This window comes from Leguminivora glycinivorella, chromosome 8, assembly GCF_023078275.1.
Source record: "Leguminivora glycinivorella isolate SPB_JAAS2020 chromosome 8, LegGlyc_1.1, whole genome shotgun sequence".
Taxonomy (NCBI): Eukaryota; Metazoa; Arthropoda; class Insecta; order Lepidoptera; family Tortricidae; genus Leguminivora; species Leguminivora glycinivorella.
Genome location: NC_062978.1, coordinates 7,847,818 through 7,872,005, shown reverse-complemented (window position 1 = coordinate 7,872,005; position 24,188 = coordinate 7,847,818). Strand labels below are relative to the sequence as shown.

At 38.5% G+C, this 24,188-nt stretch overlaps 1 protein-coding gene across 3 annotated transcripts in view; it reads left to right on the top strand.

Moving 5' to 3' along the window:
- Positions 1–24,188, top strand: part of LOC125228696 — a 67,001-nt gene that overhangs the window by 29,025 nt on the left and 13,788 nt on the right. For all 3 annotated transcript variants that reach the window (XR_007177318.1, XR_007177319.1, XM_048133352.1), the window contains 6 exons: positions 1,501–1,525; positions 3,093–3,248; positions 3,783–3,927; positions 4,835–5,058; positions 6,016–6,508; positions 7,517–7,711. Coding sequence is in view for 1 of the 3 variants with exons in the window: in XM_048133352.1 (XP_047989309.1) it covers positions 1,501–1,525; positions 3,093–3,248; positions 3,783–3,927; positions 4,835–5,058; positions 6,016–6,508; positions 7,517–7,711 (1,238 nt within the window). In the remaining 2 variants the exon portion in view is untranslated. The remainder of the gene's footprint in view (positions 1–1,500; positions 1,526–3,092; positions 3,249–3,782; positions 3,928–4,834; positions 5,059–6,015; positions 6,509–7,516; positions 7,712–24,188) is intronic.

Sequence of the window (24,188 nt, the reverse complement as noted above, 5' to 3'; positions counted from 1 at the left end):
AGGTACAAATACCAATATGCTAATTAATCTTTCTCATTCGTTACGCCATCTCGGAGGCGGGTGTGATTCGGCCGCCGATTTTTATTTGTAAATTAATCGTGAAAGTGCGTGGGTAAATTCAGCGCCGAAACTGCTCGTTACGCAAATATCCAGTTTTGTTTTATGTCTAGACGTATCTAGACGACATTCCAATTATTGTAAGGGTTCCGTGCCTCAAAAGGGGGAAACGGAACCCTTATAAATAAGGTCAGATTGCTGTCAGTCCGTGCGTATATTTTAAGACGATACATCAGGAGCGAAAACGCTAAAATGGAAAGGAGCCCCCCTTTCAATTTGGGAATTTTAGTTCAATATACTAATGTTATTAACTAGATTTATCGGAAAAAAAGTGTCCATTAAGAACAACTCAGTTAACAGATATTGCGAAAAAATCTTTAAAATCGAGGTTCTGCTCTCGACTGTTTCCTCCTTCAAAACTTAATCAATCGGAATAAAATTTGAGAATCTGAATAACAATAAAATAATCTGTGTCAGACCGTTTAGTTTTTTTGGCTAATTGTTACCAATCTTGAGTGTCACACCTTTTTTGCGCCATAATGAAAAAGGCCGTTTTCGGAAATTTTTGATTGGCTCTAGCGTCTTTAAAAATAAAAATATCAAAAAAATCAGAACGTTTCGACACAGATAAAAATAATAATAATCTGTGTTGAAAAAATCATTGCTCTATCTTCAAAAACCAGAGAGGAAATAGTCGAGAGCGTTTGTATGAAGAATTGACCCCTCCTGTATCGTCTTACGATGATTTGTCTCGAGAACACGACGAAGTATCAATTGAAAAATTGAAATTATAACTATACGTAGGTAGGTATCGTTTTATTTTTTTAAGGGACCACAAATCTGTCACACAAAGCCGACAAAAAAAACTAATCTGTAGAAAAATCTAATTTTTAACCGACTTCTTTAAGTCAACGCAAAACAGACACTGACTTATGTCGCAATAAACGTGTCAATGTCAAGGAAATCACGATTTTATAAGGTAGTTCCCGTCCTAGAACTACGAAAGTTAGCAAGTACATTTATCCTCTTACATTAGTAGTACAAGGAAAATAATCTAAGTAAATATTATAAATTTATAACTTAAATAAAAATTGTGTTAACTTTTTATGGAACCCTCGATGGGCGAGTCCCATTCACACTCGTTATTATCAGATACCCTGGTTTTGCACAGCCATTACTCGTATCTTTGCAAATGCAAACAGTTCACTGCATGTTTTAACCTATCGGCCGAGGGGTGTTGATATATAAGTACGAAAAATATTAATACATACTTACCCCCTTATTCATAAAAAAGTTACTGAATTGATTAGTTAAAAAGTGTTTTGTCCCATTCTCACAAATACATATGTCAACATGACAGATAATGACAAACGATCATTAGCTAATTTAGGTTTATAAAACGTTTATGAATAACGCCATTAGTGTTTTTTTTGTTTTTTACAGATGTGGGAATGGTGCCAATAAAAGAGTAAGTGTTTAATCGCTTAATAAAAACATAATATAAGTTGGTACTTATTTCACACTAAGGTAATGGAGTCGTTTTTACATTTTATACAAGATTTAATAAATAAATTATTCATTTACTAAACTACTTAGTAATAGTACCTACTCGTAAATTGGAAATAAGTAGGTACTTACGTCAAACTTATTTCCATTATTATATTTTCAGAAACACCCCAAATACCTCAATATTATGTCGTAAATGTTTTGGGTTATTCTTCAATTGGTGTTCAATGACATAGAAAAAGAATATATATATCATATGGCAGGTACCTATTACTTCTTAATCTAGTACTTTTTACTTAGTGATAGTGACTAATATTTTGTTAAAAAACATATAACTAAGTATGCTATATATATGCTATATAGCTTGACAATCCAGCGAGGAAATGCTGCCAGCGTCTTCGGTACTATGCCACAGGGGCCGTTTTTAGATTTACTTTAGTTTAATTTTAGATTTATTTAGTTTAATTTAATTTTAATTTTAATTTTATTTAAAGTTTAATTTTAGATTTAATAGTTTAGTTTTATTGTAAGAATGTGTTTCTATTATATTAACATTTCTGAAAAAAATATTTTGTTAGAAAAATAGAAAAAGTATGCTCGCAAGATAATATATATTCCTATGAATTATGATGATTAAACCTTTAATCGTCATTAGATTAATCATAAAAATACATAGGCGACTCCATTCCTTCTGTGTGAAATTTGCCACCGCTACTCCGGAACCTGGACTGATATTGTATAGGTAAAAAACCTAAGAAAGTCACCTGTTGTATGTGTGAGTGACGTGTTCGAATAGGCGTTTGTTTTGTTTGTGTTACTAATTTTAAATATGTGTTTTCTATGAATTATGATATAGGGATGCGCAGAATGGAATAGGTATCGAGACAAACCTTATTGGTTTAACGATACTATGTAAATTAATTAGAGATTTATGTTTGTAATTATTAGTAACCTAAAATAAATAAATAAAATAATAAATATTCGAACACGTCACTCACACATACAACAGGTGACTTTCTTAAGTTTTTCACCTATACTATTTTCGCAATAATTGCTCTCGGTATCAAAATAATGATGATAAATTCTATTCATTTATATTTCCTTTAATGAGCCTCAAACTATCTCTATGAAGTGGCTTAAGCGTGAAGGGGCAACAGTTTTCGCACTTAGTGTGTAACGACAAATGTTCAAAATAATGATAAAAAGAAAAGTAAATCTCAGGACTCCAACGTCCGACCTACTGGAACCCTGGTACAGTCACCTGCAATAATATCGCAGAAAAAAAATGCAAAAAAACTGGCACATTCTTATTTCTAGAGCAATAAGAGCATGTCAGATTGTTTATGCAGCCTTCTTTTTGCACTTGTACAGTGGCAGTCTTCGTGGCTCAGTTGGCAGAAGTGATTAGATGGGTGTTCATAATGTCGCATGTTATGATCTTTTTTTCCAAGAATTTAAAAATGTATAGAATCTATTAGTAAATGAGCAGATGTATCATAATACTTATCTATATGTGTTTTTTTTCTCAGCAAAGCCCACGACTCCCTCTCGTGGCAGTACGTGTCGGACCGTGCGTCACTGGGCTCCGACGTTTCGTCTTCACCGACTCTGTGTCACGACACGGAACGCATGGCTGACCTGCGGCTGTCAATACTCGTGCCGCCCAGGGCCAAACTAGGCTGCGGGTAAGTCTACGGACTATTACTTTAATGTTATACCTTACCCACAAGTACTTTCTGGGTAGTCCCTCCAATGCTGTGTGCCACGGAGTGTCCCAACTACTTAGTAAGTTCCTCCAGGGTCAAACTGGGTCGTGGGTGAGATACGTTACGTATTTTAGTGTCATTACCAAGCGAGTCGTTATGATTGCCATTTGTACTGCCCTCGCCTACACAGTGCCATTATACCAGTGCCACTACACGAAGCAAATAACCGACCTGAGACTATCAATACCTGCCTACTCTATTTTACCGGGATCAGGGTACCCAGGAATACTGTCAAATAGTTACTGTGTAAGAAGGTATTATAATGTTGCCCACTTCACCCCAATTTTTAACATAATTAAAAAAGAAGTAGTTCCGTCGTTGCTGTCGCAAAAGCATTATGGTCGCTATTAGTGGTCTGTGTTAATTTATATAACGAGATGATAATAGAGTAGGTATATACTTTTTTCTAAGATCTTAACTTTATTGATCGAAACCTTTGTCCACTATCTCCAGGATCTGCAAAGGCCCCGAGTGGAAGCCGGGCATCTTCGTGCAGTTCGTGCGGGAGAATGGGATCGCCCGGGAGGCGGGCTTGCGGCCGGGGGACCAAATACTGGCGTGCAACGGGCAGGACTTCGCCAACGTTTCTTTTAATGATGTAAGTTGAAGAATTTGTAATAATATCATGATCATCAATCATTTAAGAGTTGGACTCTTGTCGGTGGAGCAACTTCCATGAGTGCCGGTTTTCTGCCTTCCTTTTGACTTCCTGTAGGCCTAGCACATGATGGCCGCGAGAGTATGTCGCCGCGAGATAGATGACACGTCTTCTTCTAACTGTATTAATGACATAAGAACGGGTAGTCTATCTCGCGGCGACATACTCTCGCGACAATCATGTGCTAACCCTGCTGATACGACACGACGTTGATTTTTTCCTTTATTTGGGTCATATACGCTCTCCTTGGTCTCCCCCTTTGCCTTCTTGCCTCAATTTTTCCTTCTAGTATGTTTTCAATGAATTCGTCGTGTCGTATCAGGTGCCCAAGCATTTTCCCTCTTCTGTTATTTATAGTTCTCAGCAAACTTATTTTTTCTCCTTAAAAAAATGTATAAATATTTGGGAGGAATATATTCCCTCGTCCATTATTTATTCAAAATAAGGAATAATATTGTGCCGATGATTGACTGGTATAGAATGCATGGCATTAATTTTGTACATCACTTTTTGTAATTTGCGATTAGTTGTAAAAGCGGACCTCAGACTCCCATGAGCCGTGGCAAATGCCGGGATAACGCAAGGAGGATAATGATTTCTTGTAATTTGTGCAATCAAGTTTATATAAATAAATAAGATTCGGATTTACACTTTGCACATAATATATGTGCAAATATAGAATGCCTCAATTCAATCACATAATGCATACAATCAGTTTTACTATATAAAAAAACTGAATTATAGTTTGTCTTATTAATAGTAGGTAGTAGGTAATATACTTAGTCTCGCACACTTCCATTGCTCCTAAACAAACTCCATTTCTAAAATTCATCTTTCTATTTTCCAGGCTATCTCAGCTATGAAAGCGTCAGGCCGACTGGAGTTGCTCATCCGCGAAGGAGCCGGTACCGAGCTGGTGTCTCCAGAGAGTTCCGGCTACAACAGCTCAGCGTCATCGGCCGCGGGGGAGAGGAGTCCTGCACCAGTCGCGCACGTGCCCCTTGCGCCTCCAGCAGCGTTGAGGAGGCGGCTCGCCAGTGTGGCTGAGGAGGCTGCTGACCGCGCTGACAGGTCAGTATACCGAGCTGGTGCCCAGGAGAGTTCTGGCTACAACAGCTCGACGTCATCAGCCGCGGGAGAGCAGAGCCCTGCGCCAGTCGCTCACATTCCCCTCGGCCCTCTAGCGGCGTTGAGGAGGCGGCTCGCCAGTGTGGCTGAGGAGGCTGCTGACCGCGCTGATAGGTCAGTATACCAAGCTGGTGCCCCGGAGAGTTCTGGCTACAACAGCTCTGCGTCATCAGCCGCGGGAGAGCGGAGCCCTGCGCCGATCGCTCACGTTTCCCTCGCTCCTCTAGCGGCGTTGAGGAGGCGGCTCGCCAGTGTGGCTGAGGAGGCTGCTGACCGCGCTGATAGGTCAGTATACCAAGCTGGTGCCCCGGAGAGTTCTGGCTACAACAGCTCTGCGTCATCAGCCGCGGGAGAGCGGAGCCCTGCGCCAATCGCTCACGTTTCCCTCGCTCCTCTAGCGGCGTTGAGGAGGCGGCTCGCCAGTGTGGCTGAGGAGGCTGCTGACCACGCTGATAGGTCAGTATACCAAGCTGGTGCCCCGGAGAGTTCTGGCTACAACAGCTCGGCGTCATCAGCCGCGGGAGAGCGGAGCCCTGCGCCGATCGCTCACGTTCCCCTCGCCTGTCTAGCGGCGTTGAGGAGGCGGCTCGCCAGTGTGGTTGAGGAGGCTGCTGACCGCGCTGATAGGTCAGTATACCGAGCTGGTGCCTTGGAGAGTTCCGGCTTTAAATCTCAGTGCCTGCCCTTGAGTCCTTGCCCCTCTAGTGCCGTTGAAGAGGCGGCTTAACACTCTTGTCAGTGTTGCTGATTGCGCTGATAGATCAGTATACCGAGCTGTCTCCGGAGAGTTCCGTTACATTATATGCAGTTGCATTATAATACAGAAAATATTAGTACGTAAGTATAGTATTTCAAAATTATAAGTAAATAATAATACATATTAATGTGTCTTTGTTACAGACTGAATATGAATCGACTGAAGCGTCGGACATGGGATAGTTTAGACTTCGACTGGAAGAACATGGACATTCACAACTTCGACGCACCATCAGACATAGAACCCGATTACGATAGCCCTAGTATACCAAATAACCCCCACACGTACGAAAATAAAAGTAATATTAGGAAAAATAATATGAATAAGAAAGAAATAATTAGCAGCCCATCAAATAGAACTATAATTAATTTAACTGAAGACGGTGCCACGATACAATGTAGTTACGACAATCAATCTCCTAGGAAAAGTACATTTTCGGCGAATCAGTCAAATAGGGAAAATGATAAGAAGACGATAGTGGTGGAGGTGCATCACACAAGCGCTCCGGCTTGTGGCAAGCCGCATTGCAATTACCCGCCGCCTATGAAGAAGGACCTCAGCTCTGACAATGCAAGTATTTCCAGTTGTGGGACGCTATCGAGTGCTATCGCCGAAGAAATACAGAAACGAAAATTGGTGAGAATATATTCAATTACCTTTTCCTATCTGCATAGTACTCTTATCGTATGTAAAGTCACCTGCAATAATATGTTAAGTACAGTCACCGGCACAGATGTCATATATACCATAGATCAAGCAAACGTATCTACTTAGCGTGTCAAATGAACTCAGTGAAATCCACTGAGTTGTCCGTCTTTACTCGCAGCTTGCAGCTTTCGGGCGTCAATTTTTGTAAGTTGAAGTCAACCAAAACATAAAAAATGCCTCGTTACGTGATATTCAATTGCAACAACACAAAAATTATGAACAATCAAGAGCCTGAAAATTACAGGCAAGAATCAACTTCAGTACAAAATTTGACACGCTCGGCCCCTATACAAATATATGAATTTGTTTCTTCTATCTAGTCACCGGCATAAATAAGTGATGATTTCTGTACCTTGTCATATTAACGTCTTGTTTGAAATGTCATACGAAACTGTCAAACAATTAAAAGCGACAAGGTACAAAAACCATCACTTCTTTATGCCGGTGACTGTACCCTACTGAGTCCACATAAATGTGAAATTTTATGCCCTCTAGAAACAAAATACTTAATGGTGGATGTTTTTGCGGCCTTCGTTGCATAACAGCAGGCCTAGCACATGATGGCCGCGGGAGTATGTCGCCGCGAGATAGACTACCTGTCCTTATGTCATTAATACAATTAGACAAAGACGTGTCATCTATCTCGCGGCGACATACTCCCGCGGCCATCATGTGCTAGGCCTACAGATTGCATGGTGTCTCTAAACATAATTATGTTTGGAAATGCATGTTCTCGAATACACTTTAAATCATTGCAATGGTTTTGATTTCTCCTCCTGTACATTAAATAATACATATCTACAAATATTCAAATACAAGCGGTTTTTAGGATCCGGCCTTGCAGTTATCCCTTAAAATTACCCAATTAAATTTTTTTTAAATTATTTACTAAATATATTTATCTTAAATACCTAATCAGCTCATGTGTTCACCTAGAACAAGAAGAATTCGAATCCAGAGAACAGCCTACCTTTAAGTCTCATAAAGAAGGCGAGCTTGCCGGCGCCGGTCGACGACAAGAAGAAGCAGCACGACGCGCTCATGGACGAGTTCAAGAAGGTGCACCGGAAGATGTTCTCGGGACAGGACCCTTGCGAAACGGCGAACACTGAGAACAATGTGGATAGTTTGGTAAGTTTTTTAAAACTTTATTAAACTAAAGAGTGCCACCGGCGCAGGACTCTGGCTGGTCACCCAGCGGCCGCAGACGCCGAGCTGTTGTATCAGTAAGTCTTCAGGAACACCAGGGCCTCTACTCAAACGTACGATTGTCACGATTGTGCCATTTGCTGTGCCTCGCCAATACGGAAGAGCGATAGAGATAGATAGATGCGAAACTATATGGAGCATCCACTATTGCCTGCTTGGCTAGAGGGCGAGTTCAGCATACTGACCTATCGATCGTCTTTCTATAAGCGCCTTAGTAGGGGCGAGGGGCACGTGAGCGACCGGCACGAGTCTTCACACCCCTGTGACTGATGATGCCGAGCGTTGTAGCCGGAACTCTCCTGGTACACCAGCTCGGTATACTGACCTATCAACGCGATCAGCAGCCTCCTCAGCCACTCTGGTGAGCTATCTCTTCAAACGGCGCCGGACGAGCGAGGTGCAGTATGGGCACGTGAGCCGTCGGCGCAGGACTCCCCTCTCCCGCGGCTGAAAACGCCGAGCTGTTGTAGTCGGAGCTCTCCTTAGACACTAGCTCGGTGCCGGCTCCTGCGCGGACGAGCTGCTCCAGCCAGTTCGACGTCTTCAAGGCTGCTATAGCCTGAACAATGTAAGATGCATTTTAGACATGACGGATTTTAGGTTACCCGACCGATGTGTACAATCAACTACAAAGAGATGTATCCGCTTTTTCACCTTTGCACTGTAATTATGCACAAGCGTTTGAACGATAAGGTTGTCGATTGCGTCATTTCTAGTTTTATATTTCTATCACAGAATATATAATAGTACAAGTACAGAAGGCTCACTCCTTTGATGTTCACAAAATGCCGCCATTCTAAATTCTTACCTACATTAACAAACGGACCGCACGCGAGCAGCCAACATTGAATTTTATTGCGCCGCGCGAAGGTCGTCGCCAATGAATGGGCCGCGAACTCGCGGCCGCTGACATGTACTTGTAGCGCGGCGGTGGAATCGCGGAGTGAGCCGCCCCTGATTTCTATTTAATTTAGTCTGGGGACTACTGGGGAGGGAGTCTAAAATACACTTGGTAACTGATTTAAAAAATCGCCGTATTAACACTTTTGCTTGTACCATAAATATTTTATAAGGATGCGTTTGACTTTCAACCTAACTTACCTAACAAACACATCCCTCGCTAGCCTCGTCTCGCTACGTATTCTTGTACTTATTTATGGTATTTACTCATTTATTTTTTTGACAACCGGTCTGGCCTAGCACGTAGTTTAGTTATCCTGCCTACTAAGCCGCGGTCCTGGTGCCGTTGCCGAATGGCATTTCTGCGACGCGAAACGAAAACGAAACGCCCCGAAAGGTAGTCTGGCTCTGACTCACCAATACGCAAGAGCGATAGAGATAGATAGCTACCATCAGCGTTTCGTTTCGAGAGCGTTTGTGCCATTCGGCAACTACCCTGGGTTCGAACCCCTTTGTTCCTGAGTCATGGATGTTTTCTATGAATACAAGTATATATTTATATATATATAAGCGTCGCCTAGCACCCATAGTACAAGCTTTGCTTAGTTTGGGGCTAGATTGATCTGTGTAAGGTGTCCCCACAAAAAAAAAGATTAGGAATAGAATAAGTTAAAATTGGATGTAAATACGATGCTGAAACTTCAGGCTTCTATTTTTATCCACAACGTTGTAACAGGGTGTCTAAAATGGCTCGAATTGCTTCGAGGAAAGAATGGTACGGCCGTGCCACTTTTATACTCGACTTGGCGGGGGTACTGCCGTACCCCCAGATTATGATTAAATAACGAAAAGTACAATTGAAAAACCTCCTGATTGTAGTCTGTACACTCACCAGCAATTGAGGGTGAGGGTGTGTACTCCTTATACCGGATCTCCTACTACACAATATACAACTCTCGAATCTTTCAACGATTAATTACTAATAATATGATAATTGTTCCCATTTGTTGTTGTTGTTGTAACCAAAATTCGAGTCTACAAGACTGTTATTAGACCAATTTTGATGTATGGGTGTGAAGCTTGGACACTGACACAGAAAGAAGAGAGCAAGCTCTTAGTGGCGGAAAGGAAAATCTGGCGGAAGATTTTAGGGCCAATCAAAGAGGGAGATGGAACCTGGAGGCGCAGGAAAAATAGAGAGCTGGAAGAGCTAACGGCGGCACCTAATATAATTGGCGAGATCAAAGCCACACGACTCCGCTGGCTCGGCCACCTGGAAAGGATGGGAGAGGATCGTGGTGTGAGAAGAGCATATGTGGGCCACCCGGGTAGAAAACGTCCGCGTGGGCGTCCCAGATATCGCTGGTGCGAGGAAGCCCTGAAAGACCTGTCCGCACTCGGTGTACCCAACTGGCGTGAAGTGGCGCAGGATAGGGCAGAGTGGCGATCTCTTGTGTCGGAGGCCAAGATCCTTTTTGGGTCGCTGAGCCAGTGAAGTAGTAGTAGTAGTAGTAGTAGTAGTAATATGATAATTGTTATTTCCAGACAACTTTATAGGGTTATAGGTTGGATCTTAGTAATATGAAGTGCTACTCGTAATCTTACGAAATTTTGCTAGCAGAAATCTCCCACAGTAATTTACGTAACTCATCATAGTTCGTTGAGATGAGTAGGTATCTACACGAACACGATAGATATTATATCTTCGTAGAATGGAGAGGTCATCTAATACTTATAAGTACTCGGAGGCGGATCTGTGGATAATGATACAACTATTTTTAGTTATTAAGAACTATATTTGCAGTGCCCTTACAGGGTTCATAGCTGTGCTATACCTACTGAAATGTACCAACTTATGTACCTATGATAGCAATAAAGAATTACTGATTACTGATTAGGTAACAGCGTCGAATATCATTACAAATACATCTAATATTTTTTCAATAACATGAGTTACACTTTTATATGGTATCACTAAATTGATAATAATTTTTAAGAAAAAAAAACCGCTGCTTTTGGGCCTTTTGGGGTTTTGGTGAAAGATTCTTGCGAATGTTAGATTATGTAGAAATGTGTAGGTAATTTTTAAAACTGCTTTTAATATAACGTTTGATTATTGATGGAAACACACATTTAATGAATATACGTGTACCGTTAAGGTTTGAGGAGTTTTCTCAATTTCTCATGAATCCGATATCAAATTACATATAAGAAATCGAGCTTGAAAGAATTTGACTTGAAACTCAACATGTAAGCATAACAAAGAGAACAAATCTCCTAACAAATAAAATGTCAATATTCTGAACTTAAATGTGTACCTGTTTTACCCTTCGGGTTGAAAGGTCAGATGGCAGTCACTTTCGTAAAAACTAGTGCCTACGCCAAATCTTGGGATTAGTTGTCACAGCGGACCCCAGGCTCCCATGAGCTGTGGCAAATGCCGGGATAACGCAAGGAGGATGATGATGATTCTGAACTTAAATGCATGCTGTATATAAAAATACGAAAGTCACTATTAGTGTGCCGTTCACATTTGAGGAGTTCCGTTCTGATCATCATCAGAAGTTCCACTGCACCAAATGTCACTGTTCTGAAAGTAAACGCAAGCTGTTCTTATAAAAATACCAAAGTCATTATAAGCGTGCCGTTCAGATTTGAGGAGTTCCGTTCTGATCTTCATCAGCAATTCCACTGCACGAAATGTCACTGTTCTGGACGTAAGTGCATGCTGTTCTCATAAAAATACCAAAGTCACTATAAGTGTGCCGTTCAGATTTGAGGAGTTCCGTTCTGATCATCATCACCAGTTCCACTACACCAAATGTCACTGTTTTGTACGTAAATGCATGCTGTTCTTATAAAAACACAAAAATCACCATATGTATGCCTTTCAGATTTGAGGAGTTCCCTCGATTTCTACAGGATCCCATCATCAGAACTGGGTTCTGATAAATATAAGACCAACCTGTATGCATACACATTCGATCAAAAAAAATCGGTCCAGTAACAACGGAGATATCGTGGAACAAACATTTAAAAAAAATACAGACCAATTGAGAACCACCTTCCTTGAGATTTGGGTGCGGCGGTTAAAAACGGATTTATAAATTTAAAAAAAATTGTATGGAGGAAAAACAAATGTTGCGACAGGAACTTTAAAATTAGTGAAAGGTAGTACTTAAATAGGAATAGGAGAAAAATAATTTCAGCGTTTTTTTTATATTCATTCTCTAAGGCAGTTAAAAAGGGGATGAAAGTTAATATGAGGAATACTTAATTAAGTTTTAATTAATAAGCTTAAGTTTAGACCAATTAAAAGAAAAACATTTTCAGTGTTTTTGGAAATTAATCGCATAATGCTGATGTCCGTTCCGCGTGTGGGTTGCCGCTAAGGGAGGATGAAAGTTGATGGGCAGTGAATGGGTTAAAATAAAATTTGAATCCATACACTGCCCTCTAAAAATCTGGGATATTCTAAATTAATTCACCCATATCGGGAAATAAATTCATTTGGAAAATAAATACAAGCGAAAGAAGTCGTGGGAAAAACCTCGATAAAAATATAAATAGGTTAAATGATAATCCAGAAATACTGATAGGTAATATTGTAATACGATAATTCTGTGTACTTTTAAAGACTTTCAATTTACAGTAAAACAATAGTTATTTGTTATACAAGGGGGCAAAGTTGTATTTTAACGCCGAGTGTGGAATTGAAAAACGAGCAAGTGAAAGGATTCTATAGTTGAACCACGAGCGAAGCGAGTGGTTCGAGAATAGAATCCTGAACTTGCGAGTTTTTTAACACACGAGAAGTAAAATACATTTGCACCCGAGTGTAACACAAAACTTTTCCCCTCGCTATAGCGAGGAAACTACAACGCAAAAAATGCGTTTAATCACTGCTTCCAGTAGTTCCACAGGTGGTAAATCATCTTTATTACTAGATTCACCTACTTTTATCAATTTTAAAGCAGTTAATTTGACTTTATTCAAGGTCAAATTACTTTACCCACTAGTGGATAAAATGCGTTTTTACCCGCTGGTATTAAAGGACAAAACACGTGTTTCCGAGCTAGTGAGGGGAAAAAAACTAAATCTGTGTAGCGGCAATGCAGATACGTTGAATTTCTATTGTTGCCAGATTGAAACCTTGCCAAATTGTGCTATTTACATTTATTTTTATTGTAATTTGCATCAAAGACATCAAATTGAACTACCTACACGCTTTAGAAAACCATTTACATGAAGCTCAGAAATAAATGCATTCATTTATTTATAAATAGCATGCAAAAATACGCAAGTAGATATGGTTAGCACTCATTGACTAGCAGCTTATTCATTCGCAGATCATGAACATGTAAATATTATTTCCGCAAAGGGCTCATCCATAAATTACGTCACAAGTTAAGGGGGAGGGAGGGGGTCGACGAAGTGTGACAATGTGTGACAAGGGGGTGGGAGGAGTCCTAACTTTCGTGACGTCACATTTCAAAATCTATAGTTTATAACCCGTAGTTTAGGGTTAAAAGGCTTTAAACTGTTACTTTATGAAAACCTCATAAACATATACAAATACAGGTTATTCGGCAATATAAGATACCAATTGTTGAGATATCGACCGATTCAGAATGTGGAACTACTGGAAGCTTGAGCGTTGCGGGGGTTTAAAGGCATATAGGTTAAATAAATTTGTCACACACACCAACACGTGGAAAGTATTAACTGCAAAACATCAAACAAGTTAGTTTTGTTCATATTTTTTTAACATTTAGGAGTCAATATCATCATTTAAACGTTTATTCTACCAGCAGGCTGTGCGTCAAGTTAAAATTTCTATGAAATTGAAATTAGAGTGCAAACACTCCTGTGGATAAAATGCAACTTTGTCATTCATTTTTGAAATATCAAAAGAGCCTTTACCTGTTGGTGTGGTGAAAAATAAGTAAATGGAAATGAGATTGATTTCTAGCCGCTCTTTTCATTCAATAATTTCTACATGTAAATTTGCAAAATATGTGACGTCACAGGGAGGGGGGAGTCTAACAAATGTGACGAGCTGTAACAAGGAGGGAGGGAGGGTTCAAAAATCATGAATTTTCGTGTGACGTAATTTATAGATGATCCCAAAGTAACGCCTGATTCGATTCGATTTGTAGAACGAAACGAGGCTAATTTGCACCAAAGTTGACCCCAAACTTTAAAATTTTTGGTTTTTGAGAAAATTTAATATGCAGTCGTATATTTATTTATGCATGCATATAGAAAAGACCTCCCCGAATTTCAAACGTCAATATTTAAAATTGTGTTATGAATGATTGTTATGAATGTTAGAATGGTATTATCGCTTTATATATAAAAATGGATATCGTAGAAGTCGACTGTGGGATATGGGTTAATTTTGGCGTAGGCGAGAGGCTAGCAACCTGTCGGCGTTTACTTTCAACCGCTTTTTGCCAAGAGTGCCTCTGAAACTTGAATAATTCTTGTGCTTTGCCTACCCTTTTATGGGATACAGGCGTGATTGTATATTACGTACATACATGTAATAAGTTAAGGATTATTGTTACCCGATGTTTGGGTAACATTGCTCCTGAACTTAATTAATTAAAAAAAATAAAGACTTTAAAGTTTAGAAATCAGTTTTACCCCTGCTCGAATAACGGCATCCGATAATTAAATCTCAAGATTTTAGTACACAATCGACCGCGATGCGGCGGCGTAGCAATTAAAGGGCTATAAAAGCAAATGCATTTGTAGCGTTATTCGTTTTATGGTGCTCCCACACTGGCTGTTATAAATGTTATATACACCGTGTTTCACTTAACACTAAAAACCTGAAAACAGTTTGTTCAGAATCGAGAGTAGAATCGATTGAGCTATATCTTGATGGGGGTAATATTTTTATTAAAATTTGTATTATTAGTTATTTTTTAAGTGTCTATTCTATTGTACTCGTAAGACAACATTGTGTATATCGAATTGCTAGAGGTTGTTTACCTTTTTCAGTATTTAGGGGTACTAATACTGGCTGGTTACTTGGACGATTATTTTTTCCGCTACGAGTTTGACGTTGTTTGTCAGTTTAATCTTAATGTTTATCATAAGTCATAACAAATTGAACTCTTACCTAATTACAACCTTGTCATTTTGAATATTGGATTTAAATTTGCTTACTGCGATTACCTGTCCAATTTGAAGTTTACTGTGACAAAGCTTTAAAGTGTTTTACAATGACATCTTAGCTGTCTATTGGTAAACCTTATGTCGTTGCAGTAACGTACACAAATAAATAGTTTTATGGTTTATGGTGGAAGTTAGCAATTATTTTATTGAGTGTAGAGCTAAAAGTCAAGTAGAGCTGTACAGAAAATTAAAAATTCAATTAAAAAAAAGTAACCATCAGATTAAAAGATGAATACTCTAGATGAGTTTAAAAAAATAAAAATCAGTTGGGGTGTCTGAGGTTTTGAGTGTTACCGGAAACACGGTGTATAACACGGTGTGACAGGGACAGTGCGATGTCATTGACATTTTGCTGTCCCTCTCACACCGTGTTATATAACATTTATAATAGTCAGTGTGGTGCTCCCATTACGAACGTTTACTACAAACTCACAGTAGGGGCCAAGGTAGGTAGTGGTTATCGTTTAAATAATTGCCGACTAAATATGGTTGATTCATCGCTTTACAAATAGAACGTCATTTACTATTGACAAGTAACATTTTAGTGCTATAATTTTGGTTTTCGACGCCAAAAGCTACTATAGATGTCGTATAAAGGTTTTCAGCGTGACCGCTTGTCGTATAAAAGCCTCCAGTAACACCTTTTAGCTCTATAAGCTTATACCGCTAAAAGGTGTTATTAGGAAGTGATGTAAACGTTTATATCACCATTTTATAGAGCCGCTATAGGCCTGGTCTATAACAGGATCAAATATGACTACTATAGATCTATATTATTGTATAATAGTGTTAGGAATCACTGCTATGCAATCAATTTGCGCTATTAAGGTTCCCGACAAGCCGCTATAGTTGTTGCGTTATACAGCTAAAAGGTGTTATTAGGAAGTGATGTAAACGTTTATATCACCATTTTATAGAGCCGCTATAGGCCTGGTCTATAACAGGATCAAATATGACTACTATAGAACAATATTATTATATAATGGTGTTAGAAATCACTGTTATGCAATCAATTTGCGCTATTAAGGTTCCTGACAAGCCACTATAGTTGTTGCGTTATACAGCTAAAAGGTGTTATTAGGAAGTGATGTAAACGTTTATATCACCATTTTATAGAGCCGCTATAGGCCTGGTCTATAACAGGATCAAATATGACTACTATAGAACAATATTATTATATAATGGTGTTAGAAATCACTGTTATGCAATCAATTTGCGCTATTAAGGTTCCCGACAAGCCGCTATAGTTGTTGCGTTATACAGCTAAAAGGTGTTATTAGGAAGTGATGTAAACGTTTATATCACCATTTTATAGAGCCGCTATAGGCCTGGTGTATAACAGGATCAAATATGACTACTATAGAACAATATTATTATATAATGGTGTTAGAAATCACTGTTATGCAATCAATTTACGCTATTAAGGTTCCCGACAAGCCGCTATAGTTGTTGTGTTATACAGCTAAAAGGTGTTATTAGGAAGTGATGTAAACGTTTATATCACCATTTTATAGAGCCGCTATAGGCCTGGTCTATAACAGGATCAAATAACCTACTAAAGAACAATATTATTGTATAATAGTGTTAGGAATCACTGTTATGCTATCAATTTGCGCTATTAAGGTTCCCAACAAGCCGCTTATAGTATTTTTAGTAGTCGTATTTTAACAGAAATTAAAACCTAACTATACCACTATTTTGGGATATAGTGGCTTTGGAAAACACTGCTACAGTATTTAACACTGTAGTAGTGATATGAATACCATTATAGAGCTATTTTGCTGTATAATGAAGTTTTCAGGATACGTTTATATAGCTTTGAAAAGCGTTAATAGTCGTTTTCTAATGCCTTTTATATCTCATCGCCGTATACGTCACAATTACTCTTTTATATCACAGAACTGTGGAATAATGGTTTCGGTATCTCTTTTAAAACACAATAGCGTTATAGCTGAGTTTACTATATGTTTTATAAAAAAAAACTGTTTAGAAGATCTTTCTATAGTAAAACATTGAAAACAAGTATTGTTTTCTATATAAAGAACTTATAAGTTAAACTGGATCATAGTTAAAGTCTCATGCAACCCTAATTGAATCCACAATGGCGGGCTTATGGCAGTGAATGCGTATGATAAGTGACATAGTCGAACTATAAAAGCGTATGTTTTACTTCTTGGATCCATAGTAGAAACTATGGTGCCAATAATTTTATTGTATTAAATTATATTTATTTATTTTATTCAAAACAGGTATAAATCGAGGGCGCACTTAAAATACTCCATTAAACTAATATTCTTTTAACGGTAAAATTTCCATCGCATACCTTTTTGCAGTAATGATGGAATTATACGAAATCCAAATTATTTTGATTGACACTAAACTTCACAAGTTCACACGCCACTTTTCATAAAGTTCCTCGTTTAGAACAGTTTTTGTTAAATATTACACACATTAAATTATTTTAGAAATTTCATTCATTCGCATTAAAAGGGACGGCAACTGCTATTACAGAACAAAAAACCTGTATAACGGAATCTCAAATGCTACTATAGCATAAATTGATACTATAATAGCGTTACTGTGTCCTCTATGTCAACAAATTAGCACAATAGTCATCATCACATCACCATTATAGACCTTAAACGTCACGGATGATACTGCTATAGCCCTATTATATCACTAAATGGCTGCATAATTGCGCCAAATCGGCTCTACAGTACCAATATAGACTATTTATAGGACCATTTAATGTGATTTAATTTGGTGCTCTCGACCACTATAGGACCAGAAATTGTTACTTGGGTCTCAGTAATCGATAGCACTAGAAAGCTGAAATTTGGTACCAATATGTATATCAATCACGCCAACAAAGTGCAAAAATAAAAAATGGAAAAAAATGTTTTATTAAGGTACCCCCCCTACATGTAAAGAGGGAGCTGATATTTTTTTTTCATTCCAACCCCAACGTGTGATATATTGCTGGATAGGTATTTAAAAATGAATAAGGGTTTACTAAGATAGGTTTTTGATAATATTAATATTTTCGGAAATAATCGCCCCTAAAGGAAAAAAAAAGTGCGTCCCCCCCCTCTTAACTTTTGAACCATATGTTTAAAAAATATGAAAAAAATCACAAAAGTAGAACTTTATAAAGACTTTCTAGGAAAATTGTTTTGAACTTGATAGGTTCAGTAGTTTTTGAGAAAAATACGGAAAACTACGGAACCCTACACTGAGCGTGGCCCGACACGCTCTTGGCCGGTTTTTATGTCAATAGTACCCCGTTTACAATGAAAGTAGCTATATCTGGTTTGATTGAGTTGAAAATCAGAAAGATGCAGTGCACAGCACAGCACAGCACAGTAATTTTAGGCCAATGCGAAGCGGGGCGAACTACTAGTTTTAATTTATATACTTATAATTATCAGTACCTATACCTGTATTTTTTGTATCGTAACTAGTAGTCTGTTTTTATTTAATTACCTGTTTAAAAATAAAAAGTGGACGTTCCTCAATAATAGCACCAGTTCACAGCTCGGTATGCCTAATATGCGTTTAATCGGCCCGCCGCCGCGGCAACGGCCTAGCTAAATGAGGTAACCATACAAGGTACGCTATTAGGCAGCGAATTAGCGACCTTATTATATTAATTAAAATTAAATGTTATGTTGCTCATTTCGTCCACTTATATGTGGCTGACCGTCATAGAAGAGCCTAATGCTTCAAGTGCCATAAGGATGTTTTCATATGAAATTCTAACATGAATTCAGTCCGTATTGCAAATGTCATTAAGGGCCCTAAGACGGGACGACACATATACCTTTTTGAATAGTTGAAATGTTGTTTTTCGAAGTGATTTGCAACATAGTAACGCCTAAAGTTATGTTGCCAAGTTTATTTTTACCCGACTACGGCAACGCAAAGGGGGGGTTATGATTTTGACCGGTATGTTTACATCAGATTTTTTTTACTTATTATTTATTATAAACGGGCTTACTCTTGGCCACAGACTAGCCAAAGGCAAAGACGTGGCCTACGATGTAGTGAGCTCGCTCAGAAGATACTTGTTCACTCTTAATTTGAAAAAAATCTATTTAAATAAAGAACATGAAATGAAATTTAATTAAACAGTTTTTAGGAATAAAAGTATTAGCAAGGACCATTTAATACTAGACTGATATAGCCCATACAAAAAAGCGTACCCCTGAAAAAAGCTTAGTTTTTGCTTTAAAACTAGATGGCGTTGTTTCGTAACCCGGGAGTGGAAAAAAACATATTTTCACACATATTTTTACTTGTTTTTATATTATACTATGAATAACTATCAAAAAACTTTATTTTAATATCAAAATATTGGCTCAAAACACAATTTTTACAAATTATATTTTTTGGTCGGCCTCGACGTAGTTGTGATCGCTTCGCTGGCTAAGTTTGTTCGCATGTTATCTAATTATTGCCAAATAAAATGACTAGATGACGTTGGTGGACCAGGAAAATGTCACATCCGTTTCGTTGTTCATTAATATAATATACTTAGTGATAATAAACCTATATGTTGAGCTCAAATACGTTCAACAAAACGCAATCATTGTGCCAACAGATGTTACATCTGACATCCATGTCACATCACAAATGTCATTGTATGATTTATTGAATATTCATAATATGGATATTAAATATTTAAGAATCGCAGTAGCAATGCGAGTAGAGATACAGAATTAATAACGGTATAAATTAATAATTGTATGACCAATGACCTCATACATAAATTTACCAGTTTAGGTGACAGAAGGCGAATCCAATTTGTAAACATTAAATGTGCTAAGGAAAAGAATCTTTCCGATTTTCAACGGGACACGGCTGAAGGGGCGAGCTGGTTTCGACTGCGCCCATGCATCTCAATTGTCCAGAAAGTTCATTCGAAGATCATTTTGCTTATAATAATCTGAGTAATCACAGTGAACGGTTTGACAGTATTTCAGCTAACATGTAGAGAGACTTGCTAGCTTCGTCGGTCAGGCTTCGTCTTGGACACAACGCGGATAGTTCAGCGTTTCTTGTATGTCACTCCGAGCACCCTGACCATCGGCAGCGTAGGCCATGCACTGGCCGACTAGGTGTGGCACTTTGGATTACGTTTTTATAATAAATTAATGATAGTTTGTATTGTTTTAGTAATATATTTTCTACTCGTATACTACTCGTTTGGTACTCCTATAAACCTAAACTCTGACATAATTAATAATTAATGAGACTAAATTTAATGCGTTTTCACATTATCCGATCCGATATCAGATGTAGGACTGATACCCCATACATTACAGGCGCTATCTTGGATTTTTTCCAATGAAATCCTTCCGACATCCGATATCGGATCGGATAATGTGAAAACGGACTAAGACAATAGATACCTTGTTAGTGTTATATACCTATGCCTATGTATATCCCACCAAAAACATTCTGTAAAAAATAGCCGTCTCGAGCTCCATCAGCGCTTTTTAGAGATAAACAAGCAGCTGCTTGTTTATCTCTAAAAAGTAATGAAATCTACATAAAGTTTCTTACTGCGATTTCTTTATTATTATAGTTAACTAGCCTTTGCCCGCGGCTTCGATCGCGTTAAATTCGAAAATCTCTCCACAAACTTCCATCCTCCATTATAAGGAAGTGGGGGGATATAAAAAGAGACAAAAAGTAGCCTATGTCACTTTCCATCCCTTCAACTATCTCCACTTAAAAAATTACGTCAATACGTCGCTCCGTTTTGCCGTGAAAGATGGACAAACAAACAGACACACACATTTTCCCATTTATACTTGACGTGACTTGGCCGTTGAAGTGTAGCGGTGCTGGCGACAGATTGGTGCAATGGTGTCATGGAGCACCTGGTTATAAACTTCTTTGTATCCTTGTGTACAAAGAAGTTTATAAGTTTCATATTCGATGGTCCGAGCTTAAGGTTCGTAAAGCCATGAAGCCGAGCTGATAATCATTGACGCTAAACGCCGATCGAAACGCAGTCTGAAGTGGGCGATAGACGTACGATACGAGCAAGTATGCGTACTTATGGCTCGACGACCTTTTTCGATTATGTGTCACCGTAAGTGCGTTTTCACATTATCCGATCCAATATCGGATATCGGACCGATAATCCATACATTACAGGCGCCATCTTGGATAGTTTCTATTGAAATCCTTCCGACATCCGATATCGGATCGGATAATGTGAAAACGGTCTAAGTACGCGTAAAAACTGCCGCGCATAGTAGTCGACCAACCAACGCGTACTTGCTCGTACGCCTATCACCCACTTGACGTCGCGCCAACACTTTATGGAAAAAGCGGGTTTTCGACAACTACCAATTAGATTTTAGACATTCAAAAATCTTCAATAATACTCGACTGTTTCGGTCGCACTTGTTCAAATATAGGATAGGATTGGTGTGAGCGAGACGGTCAGGAGATTGATTGTCAACATGATATCTATCATAAACACCGTTCGAAATGGCCTCATTAAAATCTACATTTTAAATATATTGAAAGTAATATTACTAATCATTGACGTCACGCTGAAATGAAAGAGATAGAAAATTTGACAGTATGGTACTCTTTTGCATGATTGTCATAATTCAAAATAAGAACGATGGCTTGCGTTGTAAACAGGGACCGAAACATGACACGGGCCCCTAGCGTCATCTATGTACTTTTCACTGTATCACTTGTAATGCCGTTGAACTACCGCGTGCGTACTTTAAAAAAAAACGACATTTTTATTCAAATGACACTCTTAGTGACATCTAGCGACATAGATTTACGGCTGCCAACGGGGTACGGTGTTTAGTATGGACTCTGCTGGTCCTTTATAATCGTCCTTGGTATTAGTATTTTTCTTGAAATTTTTCTATACATATAAGTTGTACCTACCCTACATACCTAACTGTACCCACACAGATTTCACGTCGTGTTCACTAAGCTTCGTGGCAAATACGTCAGTTACAAAAGCATCCGAAATCTTGATAAAAATGACAATAGCTTTTGTACTGTTGGATCTCAAGCGGACTTTTCTAATTACCCGCGCGTAAGCCGGGATTGATAAAGAATTTTAATTACAATAACGAAACAGTTAGATCACTGCCATTTGAGATAATAATCGCTGCTGCAATATTCTATATCCCGCAAGTTCGTGCGTGTGACATCGCCTTTTCATACTAACGTAGCTCTCATTTCTGCTTGGATATAAACATTATTGAGAAGTTGTGATACTTGTTATACTTGTTGATACAATGTTATGTATAAACCTCGCTTATTTTTTAATTAAGTAGGTATTGAGAAATGGAGGGAAAAGGCCGACAACTTGGGGAAGTGAGGGGAGGCCCAGCAGTGGGACGCAAAAATAGGCTAAATATAAATATAACGAAAGAATGAACAGCATTGAAATATTGTGTAGGTACCTAAGTATAAAAACTAATGATCACCAAGCGCGAATCCAGCTTCGTATCCAGGGGGGGGGTCACTTGGTAAAGGCCCTGGCCAAAAGGGGGTCACGTGGTCTATTTGTATGGTCAACCTAGGCTCGGGGGGGGGGGGGTCATGACCCTGGATCCGTGAATGCTACTATATTTACAATAATCAAAATATCTACGCCCACGTTAGCACATAACCACGGATAATATACATAATTTTATTTAAACCAAGCTCATAAAAATGTTTTTCTTAATTTCAATAATCAATATCCAGAGGAAAACGAGGGCTAAATTAATTAATATGGATAATAAACATTAATTTTAACCAAACTATGTAAAAACATTTTTTATAATTTCAATAACCAGTGAGGAAAACTAGGAGTACATAAATATGGAAATTCGCTCGTCCCTATCCTCTTTAACCTGTACGATTCAAAGCTCGACCTAAATAATATCAGAACAAGATCTATTTAAGAGTGAATTATGTAGTGAGATACCAGTTTGTGGTCGGCTAATCGTCGATACTAATCTGATGGCTTTACCTGTAACGGTGGTTTTCCTGCTTATTCTAAGTGAGAAACCCAACTGGTTAAGTGTCATTCTGGGGCCTTGGTGTGCAGAATGCAATTCCACGGGGTGCAGCTCAATACTTGACCTTAAATAAACAAGTACGCTGGTAGAAATTGAGAATAAACTCAAGTACTCTACTCACACAAGAACAACCAAAGAAACAAAACTATTCAATATCAGAAACATTTTCATGTAACACAGTCTTAATAGGATATTTAAATCCTCGCGTGTAGAACACATTAACAGACCAATGACGACCGGTCTGGCTCAGTCGGTAGTGACCCTGCCTGCTAAGCCGCGGTCCTGGGTTCGAATCCCGGTAAGGGCATTTATTTGTGTGATGAGCACAGTTATTTGTTCCTGAGTCAGGGATGTTTTCTATGTATATAAGTATGTATTTATCTATTTAAGTATGTATATCGTCGCTTAGCACCCATAGTACAAGCTTTGCTTAGTTTGGGCACACCTCGGACACTGGCGATTAAATATATGAAAGAGGCGCGTTCCTAGCACACAGTCTAAGCTCGTGTAGGTGAACGCGTACTATGCTTGTATGAGTGACATATGACAGGTCGACTGTTCGCGTTTTTGACAGGCGGTAACTGTGAGGTAACTGAGAGGGGGTGGGCGGCACTTTCAGCGGGGAGCGGGAGTGGCCATACTGTATGATAATACTCTTTATTATACTGTGGTTTGGGGCTAAGTTGATCTGTGTAAGGTGTCCCCAATATTTATTTATTTAATGAAGCGTGTGTCAAAATGTCGGTAGGTAAATTAAAAGGTAACGAGTTCGCGATAGACCCTTTCAAAATCCTTTAAATTTTTCAGATCTAACGTAAACCCAAGCCTCCTAACTCTACATACCCTTTAGGCCTTTACCAACCTAGAAGCAGTAGATTAAGTGTAAGCTTTTTTGGTGAAAACAAATCCGATCCATATCGTATTCAGATCTTATTTTTGATATAATTGAAAATTGTTTGGTCCGACTCTAGACTGATGCCTACTAACAAGTAATTTATAGTTACATTTGTAAATATAAAGATAGTTTAATTATCATAGTGACTGATAAAACCTGAAAAGATTAATAATGATAGTGATATACATAAAAATTAAACATTGAATTTCCATTGTATCGTATGCGTATGTAGGAAATATTGGTCAACATTCAGCGTGACTGATGGGAATTAGTTAAATCGACTAAGTTGTTTAATATATATTAATTTGTAGCTTTTCATCTTGTGCATAAGTACCTGGGTATATTTCACATGATTGAAAGTCAT